Here is a 23,629-nt window from a genome sequence, read left to right on the forward strand (position 1 = left end):
AAGCCTCCATGGTGTGGCTGGGGGCAGGCCCCCGAGCAATAAAGACACACACACACACACACACACACACACACACACACACACACAGTGCCTGCTCTGAGCCTCCATTGTGCCCCGGGGCAGCCCCCCAGTGGGGACGGACACACACACGGGACGCCTGCTCTGAGCCTCTGCTGCCAGACTGTGGCCATCAGTAGGACATCCACTGAGGGCTCCCGGACTGTGAGAGGGGCAGTCTGGGCTGAGGGAACCCCCATCCCCCAGTGCACGAATTTCATGCACCGGGCCTCTAGTCTACACTAATAAAACATAAACATGCAAATTGACCGTACTTTTGCTATGCCTTAAGCCACGCCCACCAGCCAATCAGAGCGACTATATGCAAATTAACCCAACCAAGATGGCAGCCGGCAGCCACAGAGCTGGAGTGAGCAGGAGGCTTGGGTTGCCCCTGGTGATGGAAGGAAGCCAAGCTTCCCTCCCGCCTGCCCTGGCCGGCTCTGAGCTCCTCTCAAGGCTACCAAAGTTTCAATTACAGAAGGTAAATAAATCCAGAAATTAAAACAAAAAGAAAAAAAAGGAGAGGCTGGGAGTTTCCGTTGCTGGCGGGCTTTGGCCAGCCTGAAAACAGCCCTCAGTTCTTCACCCAGACTGGCCAGGCACCCCAGTGTGGACTCCCCACCCTAAAGGGAGTGTGGCCAGCTTTAAAACAGCCATCAGCCCCTCACCCAGGCTGGCCAAACCTCCATGGGGTGAGGGTCCCCACGGGGGGGGGGGCTTGACCAGCCTGCAAACAGCCATCAGCCCCTCACTCAGGCTGGCCAGGCACCCCAGGGGGACCCCCACCCTGATCCGGGACACCCTTCAGGGCAAACCAGCCGGCCCCCACCCATGCACCAGGCCTCTATCCTATATTGTAAAAGGGTAATATGCAAACTGACCCTAACAGCAGAACAACTGGGAATTACTGGTCACTATGACACATACTGACCACCAGGGGGAAGACGCTCAATGCAGGAGCTGCCCCCTAGTGGTCAGTGTGCTCCCACAGGGGGAGCTCTGCTCAGCCACAAGCCAGGCTGATGGCTGCCAGTACAGCGGTGGTGGTGGGAGCCTCTCCTGCCTCCTCAGCAGTGCTAAGGATGTCTGACTGCAGCTTAGGCCTGCTCCCCGCTGGCAAGTAGACATCCCCCAAGGGCTCCCGGGCTGCCAGAGGGATGTCTGATTGCCAGCTTAGGCCCAATCCCCCGGGGAGCGGACCTAAACCAGCAAGTGGTCATCCCCCGAGGGGTCCAAGACTGCAAGAGGGCACAGGCTGGGCTGAGGGACCCACCCTCCCCCCAAGTGCACAAATTTTTGTGCACCATGCCTCTAGTCTATATATATAAAAGCCTAAGTGACTGTTCAACTGTTAGCTATGATGCTTCCACCAGGGGGAAGACGCTCAACGCACTGGCATGGAAACATGGAACAGACTGATGAATCTCAGAAGGAAGTGGGGAGGGTGGGAAGAGATTAACCAAAGATCTTATATGCATACTAGAAGCTCAGTGCACGGATCTGTGCACTAGTGTGGCCCCTTGGCCTGGCCTGCTGGGATCAGGCTGAAACCGGCAGTCCGACATCCCCTGAGGGGTCCCGGACTGCAAGAAGGTGCCAGGCCGAGGACCCTATAAAAGAGACTAAGGTGCCTCACAAGCAGCCCCAGAGTGTCTTCATCAGCTCAAAGTCTATCACATTGTATCAACTTCTGTACATTGGAATTATACCTGCTGCCTGATCTTTAGAATGATGAGTTCCCCACATATAGTTCATGCTTGATTTTGTAGGGCATAAATATTATAATATTTTAAGAGTTGCTATCATTTGATTACTTGCCCTATGTCAAGGAAGGTTCTAATTACCTCACACATATTAACTCATTTCATTCTCAATAATTTTATGAAACAAATATGTTCCCCATTTTACAGGTGAAGAAACTGAAGCAAAGAGAGAGAGTTGCCCAAGGTAAATAGCTAAAAGTGGCCAAACTGAGTTTTACATGGAGACTGTCTGACTGTAGAGCCTTTGCTCTTCACAAGGTCTTACAGTGCTTTGGTGACTTGGTTACCCAGAGCTCCAGGAAAAGTTCAAGATCTAAAATGGTGATTATCCCCTTTAATCTCTGGGACTCTACAGTCTGTGTGTTCTCTCATGAAGAACCTATTAAACTAGGGTGGGGAACCTTTTTTCTGCCAAGGGCCATTTGCATATTTATAACATCATTTGCAGGCCATACAAAATTATCAACTTAAAAATTATCCTGTTATATTTGGTCCAACATTTAATTAACTTACCCCTATTGCCTTGGCAGGGCCAGACCAAATGATTTTGAGGGCCTTATAAGCCCCGGGCCAGACATTCCCCAACCCTGTATTGAAGGGTGAATAAGAACTTTATTTTGCAGTTGAAGAGGAAACTTTATAAACATATTGCTCATTCCTTTTGTGCAGCAGAGAAAAGGCATACAGGCATACAGGTAGTGAAGATGGCATAGAGAGGGTCGTATGTGACAATTGCTCATTTCCCACTCTCATTTCCCAACTGGGTACAAAAAGATCCTTTTGAATCCCTAAGTATGTAAATAGTTAATTTCTTTCCTTTCTTTCTCTTTCTCTTCCTCTCTCTCCACCCCCCCTTTCTTCCTTCCTTTCTTATTGAAAACAAAACAATTGCATTACTTCAAGCAAATAAGTAATGCCACATCCAATCTAGCCTCGCCTTCACCCACATTGCCTTCACTCTCATTCTTTTTTTCTGACCTGGGTTTAATATTCCTGTTCCTTCCTAGTCCACCTCGTTACACACTTTTCCACGGCCACTCCATTCCCTACAGGTTCCAGTTCATACCTCTTCTGAGCTTCTACCAGAATATAAAAACTACAAAAGTCTCCACCTCTGCCATTACCACTTCATGTGTTTTTTTTTTTTTTCTTTTCTCCATCAAACCAGTTGTAAACACCTTAAAAACATAGATTGTTTTTTCTCTCTTTTTTTTGTATATAGGGCTGGCCACTACATGGAGCTACATAAGCTCCACAATCATAGCTATGTTTCCGGCCCACAGGTTGCATCTTTCTGCAAGAGACATACTTTTTTGAGAATCTGAGGGGAAAAATTATTCTACATTAAAAATTATTTATTAATTTTAGAGAGAGAGAAATAATCGATTTGTTGTTTCACTTATTCATGCATTCATTGGTTGATTGTTGTATGTGTGCTGACTGGGAATCGAACGCACAACCTTCGTGTATAGGGATGACGCTCTAACCAACTGAGAAACCTGGCCAGGGCCCTATTTCCACATTTTTTAAAGTTTCCCACAATTAAATTAAACCTCATTCAAAGATGACATTACCCCCTTGAGAGGCATGGACTTCAAATTAATATCTCCTGCCTTAGGCTATATTCAATTAAGAAGCCTAAACTTATAAGCTTGCAAATTAAAATAAAAACAAACGATTTTTGCAGTATTTATCACCACACTAAGATGATTTGGGGTGAGAGGGACATTTTAGAAGTGTAATCTGGTCTGGTTAAGATGATATTTACAGAGTACAAGCAAACATTCTTTCACTATACTACATCATACAGTTGTATATCTCAGGGTCTAACCTGAGAGAATGATGAGTATATATAATAAAATATATGCATTACTACTTTCCCTTCCTGAGAAACATATACACCATCCTATTTTAGGTATTCAGTTCATCACAATGATTGCTTATATCTGGACATTGTTTTATGCCATAGACTCTAACCTTTTCCAAGTTATATTTGGAGGGCACTGTTGAAAAAATGAAAAAGGAAACCACAAGAACCTGAAATTGCCAGCATGATATGTGGATACCACCGCTTATAAAATATATGCTGTGATATGTTTAAACAGGTCTCTGTGACACAGCTTTCATTTAGACCCTTCTGCTCAGTGTTCTGCCATCAGCCTTAGCCAAATATGGTTTATTGTAGACATTCTGGCCTCTCAGAGGGATATGGAAAAATCTTGCTTTAAGACAAGTAACTCTGCCATAAGGAAAATACATCCCTGGAAAATGCTGCTATAAATAAGGATGTTCTTTTGGTCATGTCCTTTGAATCATGCTCTACTTTTCTCACATCTTATATTTTATCTTGTAGGAACAGAAATAAAGTAATGGTAGTTAACATATAGCTTTGAAACAAAATAACCCGTACGTGTGAACACTGGTTCCTCACATATTAGCTATGTAAGCTTTGAGTCATCCATCCATCATCCATCCCATCCCTCCATCCATCCAACCATATAAAGATCTGCTAAATTCTCTATTCTGTAGCTTTCTTATCATCAGGCTGCTAATGATAAAATACTGATGTAAAGAGATTGCTGTTTTGAAAATTCCAACAGACTGGGAGAAATATACAACAAAATATACAACAAAACAAGCACTGCAATATATTGCAAAATGTAAAAAATATGCTGAAGTGAAATGTATTGTGATGTGACTTTGCTAAGCTTTAGTTTTCTTATCTTTGAAATGGGGATGTTACCTCACAGAGTTGTTTTGAAGATTAAGTAAGGTAACACTTGAATCATATTTTCTATGTAACATACATTATGTTAACAGTTCATTAAATGGTAGCAATTGCTATTGTAGTTGTAGCAGTCAAAACAACCTTAAAAGAACTCTCAGCAGTTGTAATATATTATAATCCTTCCTTTCAGTTTTCACCGCTCTGTATTATTTTAGGCCATTATTATCTCATATTGTTGTTAGCCTTCACAAATCCATTCATTCTCTTCTTTCCCCGTACAGCCTGGCCTGTTTCTACCAGGCTAATCTGCAAATATTTTTGTCTTATCACCTTCCTTTTCATACATTTGCAACGGCCCTTCTTTTGCCTATAATCCTAAGGCCAAACTCTTCTTTCTGATATTCAAGGCCCAATATTTTGGGCCCCACCCTCACCTACTCAAACCTCCGTTTACATTTTTTTCTACTCTATCTGGCCCAACTCTTCACCTTTGCTTTTGCAATTATTGCCTAGAACATTCTACCAGCATACCCCTTTTACCTTCAAAGTCCTATATATTCTTTAAGACCCAGCTGAAATATCACAACCTACCTAAACCCTGGCCAGACTAATCCCGCTTGATAGTTAACCCGTTGTACGCCATAAGTGTCTACAGAAGCAAGTGGATCTTCCCCACACACCACGCGAGTCTATAGCCGCAAACCCCGCTATCAACTCTGGTCGTCCAATTTTTAAAATCAGACTTGTTAGTGACATCTCTGGGTTTGTAAAGAAAATTATGGTAACTAAATTCATACATATCCCAGCGCATATGGAAGAAATGGGGATGATTTCCGTTTGGGACACGTGGCAGTTAACTGGTTAAGAGTCTACTGAGCTCTAGGCACTAAAGCTAATACTGCTATAGTTAAGCATCATAGACCCTGTTTTACAAGACAGGAAACACAGCATGAAATCCATTCTATAAAATGTGATCCTATCTCTGACTCCTAAATCCAGTTTTATAGCTGTGTAAGACTATGCTGATAATGATCTCTTTTTGCAGTGAATATATATATTTCTGTCTCTAGTATAAGCTATAACACATTCCTTACTGTTCCATGCCTAAAATCAGCAGTTAATAAATATTTAATAATTTGTTATTTATTTTATAAACTTACTGTGTTACATTGATTTTTATAAAGATGCTCCTTATATAAATAATTTGCTTATATTGACATGTAAATAATAAATCATATTTTAATTGATTTAATTATATAACAAAACTTTTACATTAAATGAAACTATTAGATATAAAAGTATTCATTTTTTAAATGCCAGGACTAGCATTTCTTGGATTTTTATTCTAGGGCTAACATTTTTCAAGGTCATAATTTTTTAATTAAGCAGAACACAATTTGGTACATGAAAGTCAAATTTGCTACCATTTTTACTGCACAGGGTTTAAAAATGTTCCTTTTTAGAGGTAAGGGGCCAAAGCTCAATGTGTGAACATAATGCAAATGATGATGAAATAGCAAATGCCTTGTAAACATAGTCACAGAAGGATGAAACTCGAAGGCTGTGCATTTCTATACTGAATTCATTCAGATTTGGAGAGAATAGCTACCCAATCAGTTTCACTTTTACACCTGTCATTGCACTTACTTTAATGGACATTTACTTTTATCCCCAGCAATTATTTGTCATGTCACGCTTTAGTATTAAAAGCGGTTTTCAGTATTAGTCAGTGTAGCCTAAAAGAGCCACCGAAGGGAAAAGCAAACAGTTCCCACCCACATCTGTGCTTTGCTTTGTAACCTCCATTTGTTCTTGCCCCTCCTCCTTTCTTTATAATGCCATTGAAAGGCAGTATATAGCCCATTGTTAATTCCATCCTACTCATCAATTAAATCCTTAAACCCTCTTGGCTCATTATCTGAAGAGTCAGTTCCAGTATGTTAGGTTTACTCTGACTACGTAATTCAGCAGATTTCTACCTTTGGCTAAGCAGTGTTAGGAGTTATTATACATTTTTTTATCACCAAAATTGTGAAAACAGGAATAATTACTTAAAAAGACATGTTAGTAGCTCATTCTAAAAGAGAATGCGATGACAAGCGTGCTGGATGTTAAGCGAACAGTGCCCAACCATGAGCATTTTATATCATAAACAATTTAACTTGCGTGTCAAGTATCCAGCCAACATGATCAGCACCATGGCCTGATGTGAAGCTTTGCTGGAGGCGAATGAGTGCCCTTGATCTACACTTGCACAGATTTTCTGCTCTCCTATGAGTAGGAGTAGTCGTCAGTAAATGTGAAGCAAATAAATGACAAATATTTCTGAAGCTTCAGGTATGATCATCAGCTCACCCTCACTGCACTTGAGGAAGAAAGTAAATTCCACCAACAATGCCAAGAAGACCTCAGATCGCCTGATGAGATTTCTACGGGCACTCCAGGCTCAGGTTTGTTTTACTGGTGAAACTAAACCTGAAAGCCAGTAAGTAGCAAAGCAAAATGTCTGGGCCCTAGAGCTAAAGCATCAAGATTTTTTTTTCTTTTGTTACTTGCAACCTGCAAACAGCTCTGCCGTGTCCTCCTGAGTGGCATTTGTACCTCTAGAGCAGTGGTTCTCAACCTTCTAGCCCTTTAAATACAGGTCCTCATGTTGTGACCCAACCATAAAATTATTTTTGTTGCTACTTCATAACTGTCATGTTGCTACTGTTATGAATCGTAATGTAAATATCTGATATGCAGGATGGTCTTAGGCGACCCCTGTGAAAGGGTGGTTCGACCGCCAGAGGGGTCGCGACCCACAGGTTGAGAACCGCTGCTCTAGAGAGAAAGAGTAGGCAGCTGTCAAGGGCTCCACTGTGCCCTCACCTAGACCTTTCTTACTTTTATCACCTCCCAAGTGTTGACAGAGCCGCTCAAGCCACGAGGCAGACATTTGAGGTAATGGAGTTCTGTGCACATCTCTGGAAGTCTCTGATAGAAACTATGCTTCTTTGTTGAATGTGAAGAATAAATTTTTTTTCCTGATTTCTGGGAATGGCTCACAGGACACAGACTTATGGGTCTACTAGAATATGTCACCAGGCGTCATCAGAATGCCTGTGCCTGCGTTTGGTTTTGTAACATCTCTTAGAGGGGCAAAGTGATTATCACAGCAGTTTCCAATCATCAATTTTCTTACCAGTCAATGTCCAGGCACCTTATTAAATGTGAACACTTGAGAGGAGATACAAGGTGTTGTTTAATACCTTAGATCAGGTTCTTAAAGTGTATTCCCCCACCCTGACCCCAACCAGCAACATCGGCATCACCTGAGAAATGGTCAGAAATACCAATTCTCAGGACAGCAATCTCCCCATTTTACCCAAAAAGGAACAGAAGTTCAAACAAGATAAATGTAAAAGTGGAACTTCTTACTACAGAAGATGATTTAAACTACGTCCTGAGGACTGCACTGCGCTGTGGCACAGAGGCAGTGAACAGCATGTAATGTTCGGGGGATGGTACCGAACATGATGAAGTTGAAACTCTTAGGTTAAGGGGGGTGAAGTGGGGGGGCTGGGATGGAGGCCAGAAACAAGCGTTTGTTTTCCCTCCCCACCCTCCAGAGGCAGGGAAAAGCCCTTGAAGAATTTATGCATGGATAACTCCAGCATATAGAGAAAGTGAACTCTGAAAGCAGTTGACATGTGTCTCCATTCTATTCTGCTTCTATTCCTTAAGCTGTTGACCCCTCTGACTAAACTCTGCACTCTTGCCCCGAAAGGCATGGGTCTTAACTTGTACTGCTAATACTGCAACCTGAATCCAGGGCCCTCCCTAAACCCAGAGGAGCCCCTCAGGTCTATCGCTATCTAAGAATAGGCCTGCAAGATTGAATACCATGAAATTAGTGATCTCATTGATTGGGAAGAAGGAAATGACAGAATGAAGACTCCACAGGAACATGTGACGGCTACAGTGATTGAACGGAACATGTCATGAATGCTATTATCCTGGGGTTTTGCTGACTACATCTCCCAGTGGTCTTTTCATGCAGCAACAAAACATTTTTACCGTTTTATAGCTCACATGACAGAAATTTAAATCTTGACCACATCTGGACAATGCAAGACCAGAAACTCATTTCTTTCTTTTTTCTTCTTCTTCTTTATTTTATTTTTTACAATATACAAAATAAATCTCAGAAAATCATTTCAAATTAGACTGTGAACACATACACTTTTTAAGGTACGTGTTCAGCTAAAAAAAAATCTGAAGGCTTTTACTCTCTGCACTCCCCAGGCTATTTAATTTACCCTGTGTAATTATTTGTAATAATTACAAGGTAAGGCAGTAGCCTTGCCAGTCACAAGTTCTGGGATCAAAGGACAGCATGTGAATGCTGATTTCATCATTTATGAACAATGTCCCCTTGAGTAATTTATTCAAGCTTTATATTCTGCTATTACATCATCATTTGTAAACGTGACTAAAAAGAGTACCTTCCCAGAGACGGCCCCAGAAACCATATTTTCATGACATGTCTACTTGAACTTGAAATGGTGCTTGTGGCTCATGAAAACATGCAAAAAATTTGGCATAAAATGAAACTAGTTTTAGGAAACTCACCTGATCTCCTTCTTCTACCTCGCAGAGTTTCTCCTCCGTTGCAGGATTAAAGACAGGAAATTTCTTGCCACTCACTGAATTATGCCACTCATTGTTTATGAAGATCTGTAGAGAGGAAGAGAAATAGACAAACAGGCATTTAAATATGCAGCTAATTTGATTTTTTAAAATTAAATATATTTTTTATTGATTTCAGAGAAGGGAGAGGGAGAGAGAGAAATATCAATGATGACAGAGAATCACTAATCAGCTGCCTCCTGTATGGGTCCCCCTGAGAGGATCGAGCCCACAACCAGGTATGGGCCCTGACCAGAATCCAACCATGACCTCCTGGTCCATAGGTTGATGTTCAACCACTGAGCCACACCAGCTGGGCTTAACCTCCGTATTCTTGAATAAATAATTTAAAACTGAATTAAAGAACCTACAAGCCAATAACTACACATTACTGAGACCTATAATATTCTGTACATGGGTGCACTATGATATTTGTGCACCCATGTAAAATAAACAAACAAGGGGAAGGAGAAGCCTTATTTGCTTGTTGACATCAATATAATTATTCATATGACAAAACAGCATCAATCTATGTATTTGGAGGCGTTCAAAAGAATTGTAGTGCTAGCCCTGGAATTGACAAGAAAATGATGTAAGCACAAATACATAAAGGGGATGGGGATGAAAAGCAGTTCAGATGAACAGACTAGATGTGCAAAGACACCTATCTGGAGGTACAGGAAAGATAGATGTATCAAGAGAATTCTTGTTTCTCCGGTAGGGATATGGAATACAGATGAGGACCATGAAATTCCTCTTGTCCTTCATGAAGAATAAAGGACACTGGCATCTTATTTCAACTTGAAGCAAAATAAATTAAGATTAAAATACTGACTTGCCCAACGTCTTTTAGAATGAATCAGCATTCTAGCTATCAGACACACATTTTATAGAATCCTGTAATTACTCTTAAAGAGTATTTTCTTTTATGCATCTCTAGCCCTTACCTTTGTATTTTTTTCCCAAGGGATGGCTGGGAAAGACCTTAATCAAAGTGTCCCAAATTCAGCTCACAGTCATCTCTATCTTTATGCTGCTCTTAACTCAAATTTAAGCTCTAAAATGTGCTCAAGTACTTTCATATTCTCTCCCCCCCCCCATACTTTCCCTCTCCTGTGAATGAGAAACACAATTCGTAATCATCCTTTTGGATGAATTTGTTCTATACTATCATAAAGATACTTACTTACCTTGTTCTCCCTACCCCCCCCTCCTGCCTAACTGAAATTTAATTGAATTTTCACACAGTTATCATCATCTTCTGAAATCAGCCTAGTTCAGATTTTGTCCCCTCCTCAGAACATTTAGGTGGTTCTTGTTCACAAATTCCTTAGCATGATAATAAGGTGGCTTATGACCTCACTTTTCCAACCCTTTGTCCTATTATTTCCTCAGTTTACCTTTGTTTCAGCCTCATTTTGCTGTCTCAAGTACCATGCCCTTAGGCTCCACACACCTTTTATGCATGCTGTTTCTCAGGTGGAGTTTTACTCTTCTCTTGTACTCATACCTCAACTTGTCCTTAAAATGTCATCAACTCATGAAGATTTTACTAGTTCCACTTGGATTTAACCTCTTTTTCCCCTCTGACATAGTGTTTTAGTATCCTATTAAATTACTTATTATGTTCTGCTTTGTGTTAAAGTTAGAATCTACATATCAGCTCACCTGATTCCAAACAAAAAAACTAAAGACATCATGGTACTTGCCTAGATTTTTTAGCCAGTCTGCAAAATTTGCATCAAATTCATTCCTAAATTTTTAATTTTCCCTTACTTCTACCCTAAAGATAATATGACCTCTTTAGACTTTATAGCTTTTAAACTAAGAGCACAAGTCTCACCCTGTCAGAAACATACCCAGAATTCCATCCTTCCACTGTATAATTTCATGAAAAAAACAAATAAAAACGAGATATAGAATTAATTATATTTTGTTGGTCCTGTGGTGTGAATATTTATAAAAACTTTAATATCATCTCTTGTGACCAAATTTAGATTTTTTTTGCAGCTTGAGCTCTTAAGCTACTTGCAGAGTATAACTTGGCCTTTTTGGGCTCTGAAACTGCCTGCAGTCAGATCCCAACCACCAACCCCAGGGCTCCCTCCAGGCCCCCATGCCTCTACCGATTGTACTGTGTGATAAATTGTAGTCCTTGCTTCGTTGTTAAATAATACTCCCTGTACTGTAATTGTGTGATCAAAGAAAGCTCTTGTCTATAGGCCTGGGCCAAAACTAGGACTTGATAAATGCTTAATCATATATTACCCATTGTTCTCACCTCACAACTTCACTTGCTAGATCACTGAGTCACTGAAAGTCCAGTTGCCCCCACCAATCAAAAAGCACATGATGGAAGTTTATGATCCATTCCCCCAGCAACCCATCTCTTTGATCATCAGCTCCTTGCAACTTTTGCCTTTATAAACCCTGTCCTATCCCCTCCATTTTGGAACATTTTCTTGGTTCATACCAAGGGCTATGTTTCCCAGTTTGCAAATTGTTACCTGAATAAATTCTCTGTACCTTTCTTTAAAAAGATAATCTCCAGCCCTAGCTGGTTTGGCTCAGTAGATAGAGCACCAGCCTGTGGACTGAAGGGTCTTGAGTTTGATTCCGGTTAAGACACATGCCAGGCTTGTGGCCTCAATCCCCAGTAGGGGGCGTGCAGGAGGCAGCCAATCAATGATTCTCATCACTGATGTTTCTCTCTCTCCCTCTCCCTCCCTCTCTGAAATCAATTAAAATATATATATTGAAAAAATATATATATATCTCCAGCCTGGCCAGTGTGGTACAGTGGTTGAGAATCATGGTTGGATTCCTGGTCAAGGCACATGCCTGGGTTGTGGCTCTATCCCCAGTAGGGGGCATGCAGGAGACAGCCGATCAATGATTCTCTCTCATCATTGATGTTTCTATCTCTCTCTTCCTCTCCCTTCCTCTCTGAAATCAATAAAAATATAAAAAATGCACTCTCTCTTTTAAAAAAGTTATTTCCAGATTTTGGTTTTCAGATGAAACTGCAGCTTTTACTTGAGTCCCCCTAGGTCTGTGATAATTTGAAGTTTCAAGTTCTCAATAATACATCTCTTGATGTATTATAGCTTATTTTACTGTTGTATCTAAGCTATGTCTGAAAAACCCAGTTCAAATGAAAATCAGTGAATGTTTTATAAATGAGAATTAACCTAAAATAAGAACACAAATTTATCTAGCAGCCTCAGGCAACCAATGAGACCAAAGACGACCCCAAATTACCAGCAACTGCTCTGCATTATTCAGTTTTAACCTTTTATACAGGAGGACACTGTGAGCTCAACTTTTGTTTGAATTTGTGTTTATATTCACATAATCCAAATGGTCACTTTTTTTCCCTCCAGAAAAGTGTTTGTCAAGTACTAGTAAACACCTGTCTCATTATTTGGAAGGTACGAGGGGAAAATGAGAGATGAGTGAGACATGACCCCTGCTCTCAGGGGGCTCATGATTTATGAAGAGAGTGCATTTATATCAAGATCAGCTGGTAAAGAATTGAAGGCTGTGCAATAAAATCACCAAAGCAGTGCTTTTAGTTAATAAATTGCAGAGCGGAACTCTGGGAAGAGAGGGACGTGGGCTAGAAGAATGCATCCTTGAGGGGTAGGATTGGATTGGTGGAAAAAGAAAAACAATGAGCAGAGGGAGGGGATGTGCTGAGATATCTGTGACAGTGAGGAGATTAGCCTGGGACAGAGAGCTCCAGTGGAAACAAGTCGGAGATAAGTTCTGACAATGAAAACGAGGCCAGTTTGTGGCGGATCTTGATCTCCAAAGGGAGAATTTGGACTCTATTCTGGCTACAATAAAGGAGTGACAGGATCAAATAAGTGTTTTTAGGAAACCTGATTTGAATGTCCCCAAGTGGATTTAAAGTAGAGCAACCAGAGTCCTGATATTAGTTGAAATCATTTTAACATTCCAGGCTTGGGGACATGAGGCTTTAGAGTCCCGTGACATAGCGCTGTAGTCTGAAAATTATGAGTTATATACATTCTCCCCCAAACAGAGGCCTTTCGGCATAACAACAGAACTCAGCACAAATAATGGCATGATCCGGTTGCTATAAAGATCAAGAATTGCATCATTCTTTTCCTTCCTCTGAGCTGTGGAGAATTAATTGGTAGGGTCTACCTTAATGATTGGGGGGGGGTGTAATTTTATTGGCTTTACATTTGACATTTGCTTCCATCTAACTGTGAGACCAAATGTTGTTTTTTTTTTTTAATAAACCTCCTTTCTGTGGTTTTATAAAATAGTTACAGTAGTCCCACTTACCTGCTGGGCATAATTTCCAAGACCCCCAGAGGAAGCTTAAAACTGTGGAGAGTATCAAACCCTATATATACACTATGTTCACATACATACATATCCATGATAAAGTTTTATTTATGTTAACCATAGTAAGAGATCAGCAACAACAACTAATAGTATAATTATACGATCATACTGTAATAAAACATGTGAATGTGGTGTTATTAAGTAGAATAAGGGTTACTTGAATACAAGCACTGTGACACTGTAACAGTCGATCTGATAACCCAGTGGGGCCCCTAAGTGCCTAACAGGTGAGTGAGCATTTACTAATGGGTGGGGAGTGTATGCAGTGTGGAGACGCTGGACAAAGGGATGGTTTGGGATTGGGGTGGGGCAGAGGAGGACTCAGAATGGCATGAAATTTAAAACTTATAAATTGTTTATTTCTGGAATTTTCCATTGAATATTTTTCGACGTGGTTGACAGAGGGTAGCTGAAATTGCAAAAAGCAAAACCATGGATAAAGGGAAAGTACTGAATATGGAAAAATGTAGGTTAACAAATATTTATTATAATGATTATGACACCTATTTAGGCCTGTTGAACTGCACTCTCATTTCCCTCCCTTTGTTCATTTTCTATTTGTTATTTGCCTTTAGTAAGTTCAGAGGAGATGGAATCAGGCTGTAAAAAGTAAAAGAAAAAAAAATTCTTGGGTCCTATTTACCATTATATTAACCATGTTCTAATTATGAATTTTGGAATCAGGATATATGTGAATAATGTATATAGATATATAGTAAACCTCAACTGAAAGTTCACAATATTGATTGGAAATTGTGTCTATGCATTTGTACTTCAAGTGCTTCTTATATGGGGAAAGAATCAATGACAATGTTGAGGCAACTTAAAAATTGATTTTACTCTTACATTTTTTATATGTCATATTTTAGGGGATGTATCATATGACATTAGATTTTCAAAAGTGGCTGTTTTCTGAATGTATTTTAGTGTCCAAATCATACTTTAAAAAATATTTTCCAAGTAAAAAATTATTGTCTTAATGTGTTTGATATAAAGCTACAATTCTAAATTACTAAGTCCTTTCTTCAAAGTATTTCTGCCTTAGATCAAACTAAATTTGACTAATAGGCAAAACAAAACTCATTAGCCTTATAGGTTGAGATAAGATTTTGGAACATGTTAGCTTTAGGGTGAGAGAGCCCCTGACTCCCTCCAACAGATATTCAGGATGTCCTATATTCATAGTATCTCTGTTTCTTTTCATTGAATTTATTGGGGTGACATTGATTAATAAAATCATATAGGTTTTAGGCATTCAATTCTATAATACATCATCTGTATATTGTACTGTGTGTTCACCACCCAAGTCAAGTCCCCTTCTGTCACCATTTATCTCCCTTTTACCCTCTCCTACCTCCCTCTACCCCCTTTCCCTCTGATAATCACCAGGCTTTCATCTGGGTCTATGATTTTATTTTTTTATTTTTTGCTTAACCCCTTCACTTTCCCACCTAGCCCCGCAAGTCACATCATCTCCAAATGTGAGGGGCTGGAACCAAGCCAGTGGCTCTAGATATTATAAGGGAAGTCAGTGCTTTCTTGGTGGCAGAGAGATTTCACAGATCACATATTAAATACCCAAAGTATTTCTTTTAAGAAATAACAAGGGTGAGAAAGGTGATGCGATTCCCCTTTTATGTCACCTGTGAAAATATCCAAACCTGAGAGCCCCAGTCACAGCATGTGGAGTTGTTGTAAATGTACAGAAAGCGATGGGTTTTGTAAATGTGTAAACCTTTTCTCAGTTTAGGCACCAAACCCCTTCCCCTTCCCCTTCCCCCCAAAAATAACAAAACACAAAACTTTGGAAGAGGGGTAGAAAGAATGAGACGCAGGTTGGATAATCAGAGACTGAACAAAAGTCAGGTGGGGATGTTAAATATTTAAAAGAATCAAAGCTTCAAAGCTAGATCTCTGGCAACTACTTTCAATCCAAACCCTGAGGCAGCAAAGCAAAATGTTGAGACTCAGAGTAAAAAAAATCTAAAAGGAAATTAAGGAGGAAATAACAGATGGGAGGAAAATATTTAACTGCAGTAAAAGGAATGAAAACAAAACAAGAAAGTGACCAAAACAGAAGAAGGAGAAATACAAATTTCCTTTGATTTCTGTTTTATATTATAGTCTGACTTCAGTGACATAAGTGTACACTCTTACTTTCTTGTTTGAAAAACCTCTTCAGCCTTTTCAATGCAGGGGAATAGAAAAGCATTTCTGTTTTGAACCACATCTTCACCATGTCCCACAAATGACAAAAATCCCTGTCAACAATTTCTGTACATCGTATGTTCTCTGTATTAAAGAGGTAAAATAGAGAAGCACCAGCAAGTTCTGTACATATTTAATAGTTAGCAATATCAAGACCCAATAATACAATACTTACATATCAGCCTTCTTCCTGCTAAGGAAAATGCAAAATGTAGAGCCTAATTCAGTTGTTTGTTATTTCTATTTCTTCGACTTTTAAGAAAGTATTGGGAGAGTATTGCAAATAGTAAGATAATGGGACCTAGGGTGGGAAGTACTTTGTTCAGGCAAAGTTTCAAGATCTGTGATAACTGTGCAGATTCCCAGCAAACAAATTTCCTTTAGCAAGTCCAACATTACAATAAAGGCACCAGGTATATATATAATATAAAAAATTAAAATAGTAAAATTCAGTCTATGTAATCAATGCCTCTATTTGTGGGAGCTTTAAATATGCACATGCACACACACATGCTCTTTTCTAATTTGCTTATTAGTAGTGGATTTTAATAAAATATTTAATTATAAAGCAATTATTACTCATGTTCTTTTGAACTTAGCTCTGTCTGTTGCCACTGACATCTGGTACATGTGTAATGTATCTGGCTGCAATTATAATAGCATCATGAAAACCCAAACCAACACCACCATCACCCAAGCCAGACAATTGCTATTTAGAAACAACTGTGTCATCATTTTATCAATACCTGTATTCTCACGAGATTTCTTCATGCTGGTGTGTGTTATATCAGCCTGTAGATTACCCATGCCACTTCAGGGCATTTCCTTAACTTTGGGTTGCTCTTCAAATGCATTGCTACTTATTCTCTTTAAGGGTTTTTCTCACAACAAATTCATTAGGCAAAGTCCAATATAAAAGAACCTTGTGAACACCTGTAGTACTGAGAGTCCTTATGAAATGGGGATAATACCCTCTCTTAAGGTATGTATGACTTACTTTAGTATTTTTGTTAATTAGATTTCTTGAAGCCAGGTAGGTGCCAGACAACAAAATATAATGAATAAAGAAAAAACAAACAAAAACAATTTGCCATCCTCAGAGATGAGCTAACATATTGCACTCATGAATGTTTATCTCCCGGGAGCAAAATTAATGGTAAGTTCCATCACTGGGCTGTGGCCATAATCTGATTCTTTTTTTTATTTTATTGATTTTTTTACAGAGAGAAAGGGAGAGGGACAGAGAGTCAGAAACAACAATGAGAGAGAAACATCGATCAGCTGCCTCCTGCAAACCCCTTACTGGGGATGTGCCCGCAACCACGGTACATGCCCTTGACCGGAATTGAACCTGGGACTTTTCAGTCCTCAGGCTGACACTCTATCCACTGAGCCAAACTGTTTAGGGCCATAATCTGATTCCTGTTGGACTCAGACACTTTTTGAAAGAGAAGGAAAGTAATTCTAACCTGAGTGTGAGTGACTCTCTGTCAGAAACAGGGAGTCACGTCTGTAAGGAACTAAATGGTGGTCACTGTAGATAAAGTTATAAAGTTCACCCAAAACTTTTAGACTGTTGTTGCTGGTCAACAGACCTTGCTTGAGTAGCAACAGCAAAGCCTGGAAGTCTGTTAGAAATGCAGAATCTCATATGTATCTTAGCTCAGGCCTACAGAATCAATCTGCATTTCAACAAGATCCCTAAGTGATTCACTGGCACATTCAAATACAAGAAGTACTACTCTAGAGTAACTTCTCTCTGTTGGTCCACCCGTTTGGGGGTGTACCACTCACGTCATCCCTCTCCCTTATCATCCAAATTTCAGGTCTCACAATCAGAGTAAAGAAGGCACTTGTTAGAGACAATCCAGTGAGATACAATACTGCTTTTAGTGTTCAGGGGAAATAAAATCATGTGGGAACGTATTGAATCTTAAATGAGAAGATTCAGAATTCAGCTTATTCTGTCTTTGCCACTTAAGAGCTGTATGACCTTTAGCAAATCACTTACGCTCTCTGAGCTCTGGTAGCTAAGCTTTAAAATGGGAGACTAGTAACATCTTCTCTAGCTCCGTGCCAGTGCTCAATTATGAACCTCACATGACATCAACAGATGAAAGCCGTTTTGAACTGTGCCTAGAAATTCAAGTATTCATTCCACTTATATTGGGAATGGAATAACTTTAGAATTCTAGGAATCGTCTTGGAAAGAAGAGGGTTAAAAAGAGCCTAGACTAAGTAGCTAATAAGTGCTGGGCGCTTTCTACAAATTACCTTCCTTAATTCTCACAGCCACTTTCCAAGGCAGTCATTATTATTCCCAATTTACAGACAGGCCAACCGAAACTCAGAGAGATTAGAAGCCTGGCCAACGTCATATCGTAAATAAGTGGAAGAGCTGGAAATCGAAGCTGAGTTTATCTTGTTAAGCCACTACACCTTGCAGCCATACAGCTATTTGTTCAACTGCTTCCAAATAAAAAGCAAACAAAAAATATTGCTTCAGTCAGATGCGAGTTAAAAGGAGCTCCCAAATGAGGACAGGGCCACCGCACAATCAGCTTTGTCTTAAACATAAGCCCTGCCCTGTTTTAAGCACTCCCCAGTGGTTTCCCTTAAATAAAATCCACCAGGCAATCTGGCCACAGCCTCTGTCCCCCTCTCATCCATTCTCTCCTTTCCTCACTTTACTCCACCACATTCGCCTTTTGATAGTTCTTTGAACAGACCAAGCTCTTCTTCATGGGATCTTTGCCTGTGCTGTTAGCTCTAGATCTTTGTTTCCCCCACCCACCAGAGCCACCTTATCCTCTGCATCTCTCAGGTTCACCTTAACTGTTCTTGCCTTTAACAGACCTTCTCTAAAACCTCATAGAAAAGAAGCTCTTCCTCTCACATTCTCTTAGCTTCTTATTTTCTTCTTTTTAACATTTATAATTTGTGATTAAATTATTCTCTTGTTTATTTTCTTCCACATACCACACCACACACCCTCCAAGAATATAAGCTCCATGAGGCAAGAATTAGTCTTCCTGTACCATAAGACTTCACACAAAGCAGTCATTCAATGACGTTAAATAAAGGAAAGGGAAAATGGGAGAAATGAGTGAAGAGGAAGGGGTATTTAAACATGTATGTGCCTGAATTTCTTTGTTGTAAGAATTTATAAGGAGATAATGGAGCCTAGCTTCATAATATTCAATGATTCATAACTTTTCTCTGTTAAAAACATATCTTTTGGATGAAAGCTCCAGTTTCAAAAACTTCAAATGGACTTATTATTTAGCACATTTTGGGAAAGAAAACATTTATTTCTTCCCCCTGGTGGACTGAGAACAATTATTTAGCATATTTGGGGAAATAAAACATTTATTTCTTTCTCCTGGGAACAGCTGAGCAGCAACTGGAGAGACTCATGGTCATGTCCCCTTCAGTAGTTGGGGATGAACAAGTGAACAGGACAGGATTCCAACAGCTCCATGCCCCAAAGCAGTGACGCTGATCTTAGAGAAGTCACCTGGTGTGAGGGCTCAGGCTATTAGCGTTCAACGTTTAGTTTTGATTCCTAAAATCCTGGATAAATCCTTGGAACTTTGTTCCAATGTGATCCTTGCAGCCATACAGCTATTTGTTCAACTGCTTCCAAATAAAAAGCAAACAAAAAATAATGACTGCCTTGGAAAGTGGCTGTGAGAATTAAGGGAGGTGGGGCATGACTGTGCAAGAAAGGGTGACAAAAAGACTAGAAGAAAATGAGAAACAGCTCTAGGAAAGGCTGAGTAAAAAGAAATTCTAGAGAACTGAAAAAAAGTCAAAAAATAAATAGGACAAGGGTAGCTAATATTAATCAGTCACTTTCCATGTGCCAGGTACTATTTCAAGTGGTGTATGTGCATTAAACTCATTTAATGCTTTCATCCACCTTAGGAAAGTGGTACCTTTATTATTCCCATTTTACACACAAAGAAACCGAGGCAGAGAGAGGTAATATAGTTTGCCCAGTGATCACATAACTTTCAAAGAAGGTCTTCATTTAAAGGCTCAATAAAACGGGTGAGTTGGCAGACGTATGATTCATTTAGAGTTGGAACGGGGATAAATGAGGATAGAGATGGAATCCGAGTTTATGTGGATTTATAATGATGTTATTGAGGTTTTAAATTCTAAAAAACCTTTGTATCATTTTAGAAAGTTATTCTTAACTCTGATCTCTGTTTTATCCACCCCATCAAAAAGCTAATCAGACTGTACTAGAGAATAAGTCATAAAAAAGATATGCAACAATGACTTCTTTTGTTTAGGGAAAAGCAGCCTCAAGCTTGAGAGTATGTCGTTCTACCTCTACCATATTTGTAATAATTTTTTGTTATCGAACCCTGCTTGCCTATTCCCTCCACCTTGCCCCAGAGACCAATATACTTCTAGTGATAATAAAGAAGGGCATTAACATAGGAAGAGAAAAATAATTCAGAGGTTAGGGGCTGGCCACAGAAGGTACTTTCTCAGACACTATAAAATCCTTGTTTACTTGGTTTGTAACCAGGAAACTTAGTTAATAACCTTCATTTTTTCAACTCCTCTTGCAAGTGCAAATCCAATACAATTCTTCGGTGGGGCACAGTAAAAAGAAAATGCAAAGGCATTTGAAAAAGCTCACCCATTTAGATTTAATTACATACATAACTGGTGTCCTCCCAAGTGTGAAAATGCTGTAACCAATAAATCAGACAATAAAATGCTATCTGAGCAGAACAGATTTATTGAGAAGATGTGTGAGCAATCAAAATTCACTGACTTGCATTGGGTATTTTTACCCAGAAAAGTTTTTAGATGCAAGAGCAAATCCTGCTCGTTGAATCTTGCCTTCTTTTGAACACTTAGGTCAGTCATGTTCCCTACAGGGGTGTTCTTGTGCAATGACTTTGAAGAGAACAGATTTCCATCTTAAAAACTGCTCTGTGTTAAAGAATTACTAGATCTGTGTTTGTATGTTAGATTTTAATGACCATCTCGTTCGTCTAATACTGTTTCTTACATGCTTAATTAATAACTACTAACCAAAGCTTCATTTAGTAGAAAGAGTATTTTAGATTAAAGCTTCCTTGAGATGTACAAGGAAGCTACAAACTTCTGCAAAGCTCAATTTTTAAAAATGAGACATTCAGACTACCAAATATCTCCCTAATCAGCATAATAAAAATAGACTCTTTGTAACATTAGCATTGGGGTCATTAAAACATTGCCAGTGATTCTGATCTTTATGAAAACCACTTTTTTTCAGTGTGCCTTGGATTGAAATTTCTTGTGAATGAACCAAGTTGGAGTAAGGAATGTGGGAAGGCTCAAGTCTCAAGTCTTGTCATCTTTTGGGCATACTTTTGCCAAGTGTAAATTGTCGGAGGGTATAGACTCACCACATTTTCATGCTCCCATTTGGAATAAAATTAAATGAAAAAAATGTTTCTCCTTTTAATAAAACCTTGTGGAAATAATGCATTAATACACTTTATAGCTGCTGGTCAATCGTGTTAAAGGCACAATCTGATCTCTGCAGACATGTTCCTGAGGAAAAGAGCCAGTCAGCTGAGCCACTTCCTCATTTTTTGTACATGTACAAATGAAAATGACCTTAGGATTCACAAAATCATCCATGGTTACAAGTAAGGAAATAAAACATGTAAATAATAGCGAGGCTTTTACTTTATCATTAAATTATAATGCTCTTGGGTGTTTTGTTTTTTTTTCATTGACTGATTCAGAAAGCAAAAATGGCTCTGCTTGAGTTGAAATACTTCCTTTCTTCCCTTACTTTCTCCATCACAACATAAAGCTAACTTTAAATAATTTTGCTTAGACTGGTATTATTTTTCTATTTCTTTTATTTGTTTGGGAGTTCTAGGCTCTGACAGGAGAGCTGGCATCTAACTGTGAAACAGGCTAAGTTTCTTGACTGACTCAAACAACATCCATTTCCTTATTCTCCCTAGCTGTGGATTTTTAAGTTTGGATCAGACTCCTGCCCTTGTTTCTCTCTGTATCTATCAGCTAACAAGTACACATCTGCTCCGATGGCAACAAACTTTGCTGAAGAAATAAATAAGAATGCCTTCTTTCCCCAAATATGCTGAATAATGCAAGACCATTTGAAGTTTTTGCAAGAGGAGCTTTTATTAAATTTATTCAGTACTCAGATTTAAGGTCCTTCGATTTTGACACTCATTAACCATATAGACAGATCATGTTACTTCAGCAGGCCGTTTCTCCTTTTTGTTTTGTTTTTATAAATCATTGCCCACTGTTTGTCTCCTTTCAGTTTCTCTAGCAACTATATGTTCTCTTAGACATGCTGGGCTAGTCTGAAGTTAACAGAACTGCTTAGTAAAGTCCACTGTATCCCAACACAAGAACCTTTCATGCAGAAGAGAATGCCTTTCCTTAAAAATACTTTTAAGAAATACATATATGAAAAGTGGCCCGATGTGATTTGGAATTCAATATTTGATCAAGACACTGAACTCAGAACTGCATTTTGCAAGCCTCTCATTTTTGTATTTGCCAAGGGCCTCTTTACACAAGTTACTTAAATTGACCTTTTATGCTTTAAACAAATGTGGTTTCTAGAAACCCGAGGCAAAGCAGCAAACATAAATTGTACTGACCTTCGTATATTGAAACTTCAAATTGGTGAGTGGGACAGGTAAGTCTGGCATGCCTGAGGACGACATTTCTGGTTCAGCTCCTGAAATACAGGTGACAGGCTCAGCGATTTAGTTCTGATAGAGCACTTGGCTTTATTTGTTCCTTTTTATCTGCACAGGCTAAGGTTTATTTGCATACTGGGATATGATTGGATGAACAAACCCGGAGCAAAAAGAAAATGACACTACTTATTTGTAACACCTAGTGCAGGAAGCCCTTGACTTTTTAAAGTTAAATCCTTAAGAAACCAGCGCTCCAGCCCTGCAGCCGCATCTGGAGACGGGCACTATTTGCAGATGAATTAATTTACAAAGCCCAAACCTGTGGGAAGGGTTCTCAGCGCAGCTGTTCTGGCCACGAAGGCCAGTTATTATTTTTTTGGCTTCTCGTGCTTTTTATGCTCCTGTGAAACTTTCCGTTCTCTGACAGACTTGGAATCAGAGGATTTGAGGATTGAGAGTCTAAACCGGCACTTGCTCTCAGCACAAGCTGGTGAGGAGAGGACCCTGGCCAGGTGTTTTCAGGTCAATGTTGTCAGGGAGAAAGGGTGCTGATTGGGGAAGAGAGGCCCTCTATGTAGACCCTATCCCAAGTCAGCTTAAAAAAATTATACCAATCAAGTGTATTTTGACTGCTGGGGAAGTAGACCTACTGTCATTTCAGAAGCTCTAAATTATCTTCATTTTACATATGGGAACAGAAAAATCCGCAGGATTTTTAGGGAACTCAGAGTGTGCTGTCATACAAGGTCACCACAGCAGCCATAGGGTCTATAAAAACTCACTTAAAATGAAAGTAACCTCTGATTCTGGAAGTTGACTGTATTTACCAATCATTGATCCAGGCAATTGTACAAGGAGTAAACATAAACAGGACTTTCAAGTAACTCAGGTTCTTAAAATGAATAGTTCAAACTGGAAACATTAAAAAAAGGGACACATTTTTTAACTGTACTACCCCCGTTTTAAGTACAATACTTAATTGTTTACAGTAGGAAGAGACAGAAAACTTTGGATGCTCTCAATTCTGATTACTAAGAATTCAGGGGTGTTTTTTTGTTTTGTTTTGTTTTCTCCAGTGAAAATTGCCAGCTCCCCCAAATATGGGATTTTGGTAGGGA

The 23,629-nt window shown here is 39.4% G+C and overlaps 1 protein-coding gene across 1 annotated transcript in view; it reads right to left on the minus strand.

Moving 5' to 3' along the window:
* Window positions 1-22,850, minus strand: part of ALDH1A1 (aldehyde dehydrogenase 1 family member A1) — a 47,429-nt gene extending 24,579 nt beyond the window's left edge. The window contains exons 1-2 of the mRNA XM_006086809.3: window positions 22,470-22,850; window positions 9,166-9,270 (exon numbers count right to left, since the gene is read on the minus strand). Coding sequence (XP_006086871.1) covers window positions 9,166-9,270; window positions 22,470-22,535 — 171 coding nt within the window. The 5' untranslated portion in view covers window positions 22,536-22,850. The remainder of the gene's footprint in view (window positions 1-9,165; window positions 9,271-22,469) is intronic.
* Window positions 22,851-23,629: the final 779 nt, after the last annotated feature.

This window comes from Myotis lucifugus, unplaced genomic scaffold (assembly GCF_000147115.1).
Source record: "Myotis lucifugus unplaced genomic scaffold, Myoluc2.0 scaffold_31, whole genome shotgun sequence".
Lineage (NCBI taxonomy): Eukaryota > Metazoa > Chordata > Mammalia > Chiroptera > Vespertilionidae > Myotis > Myotis lucifugus.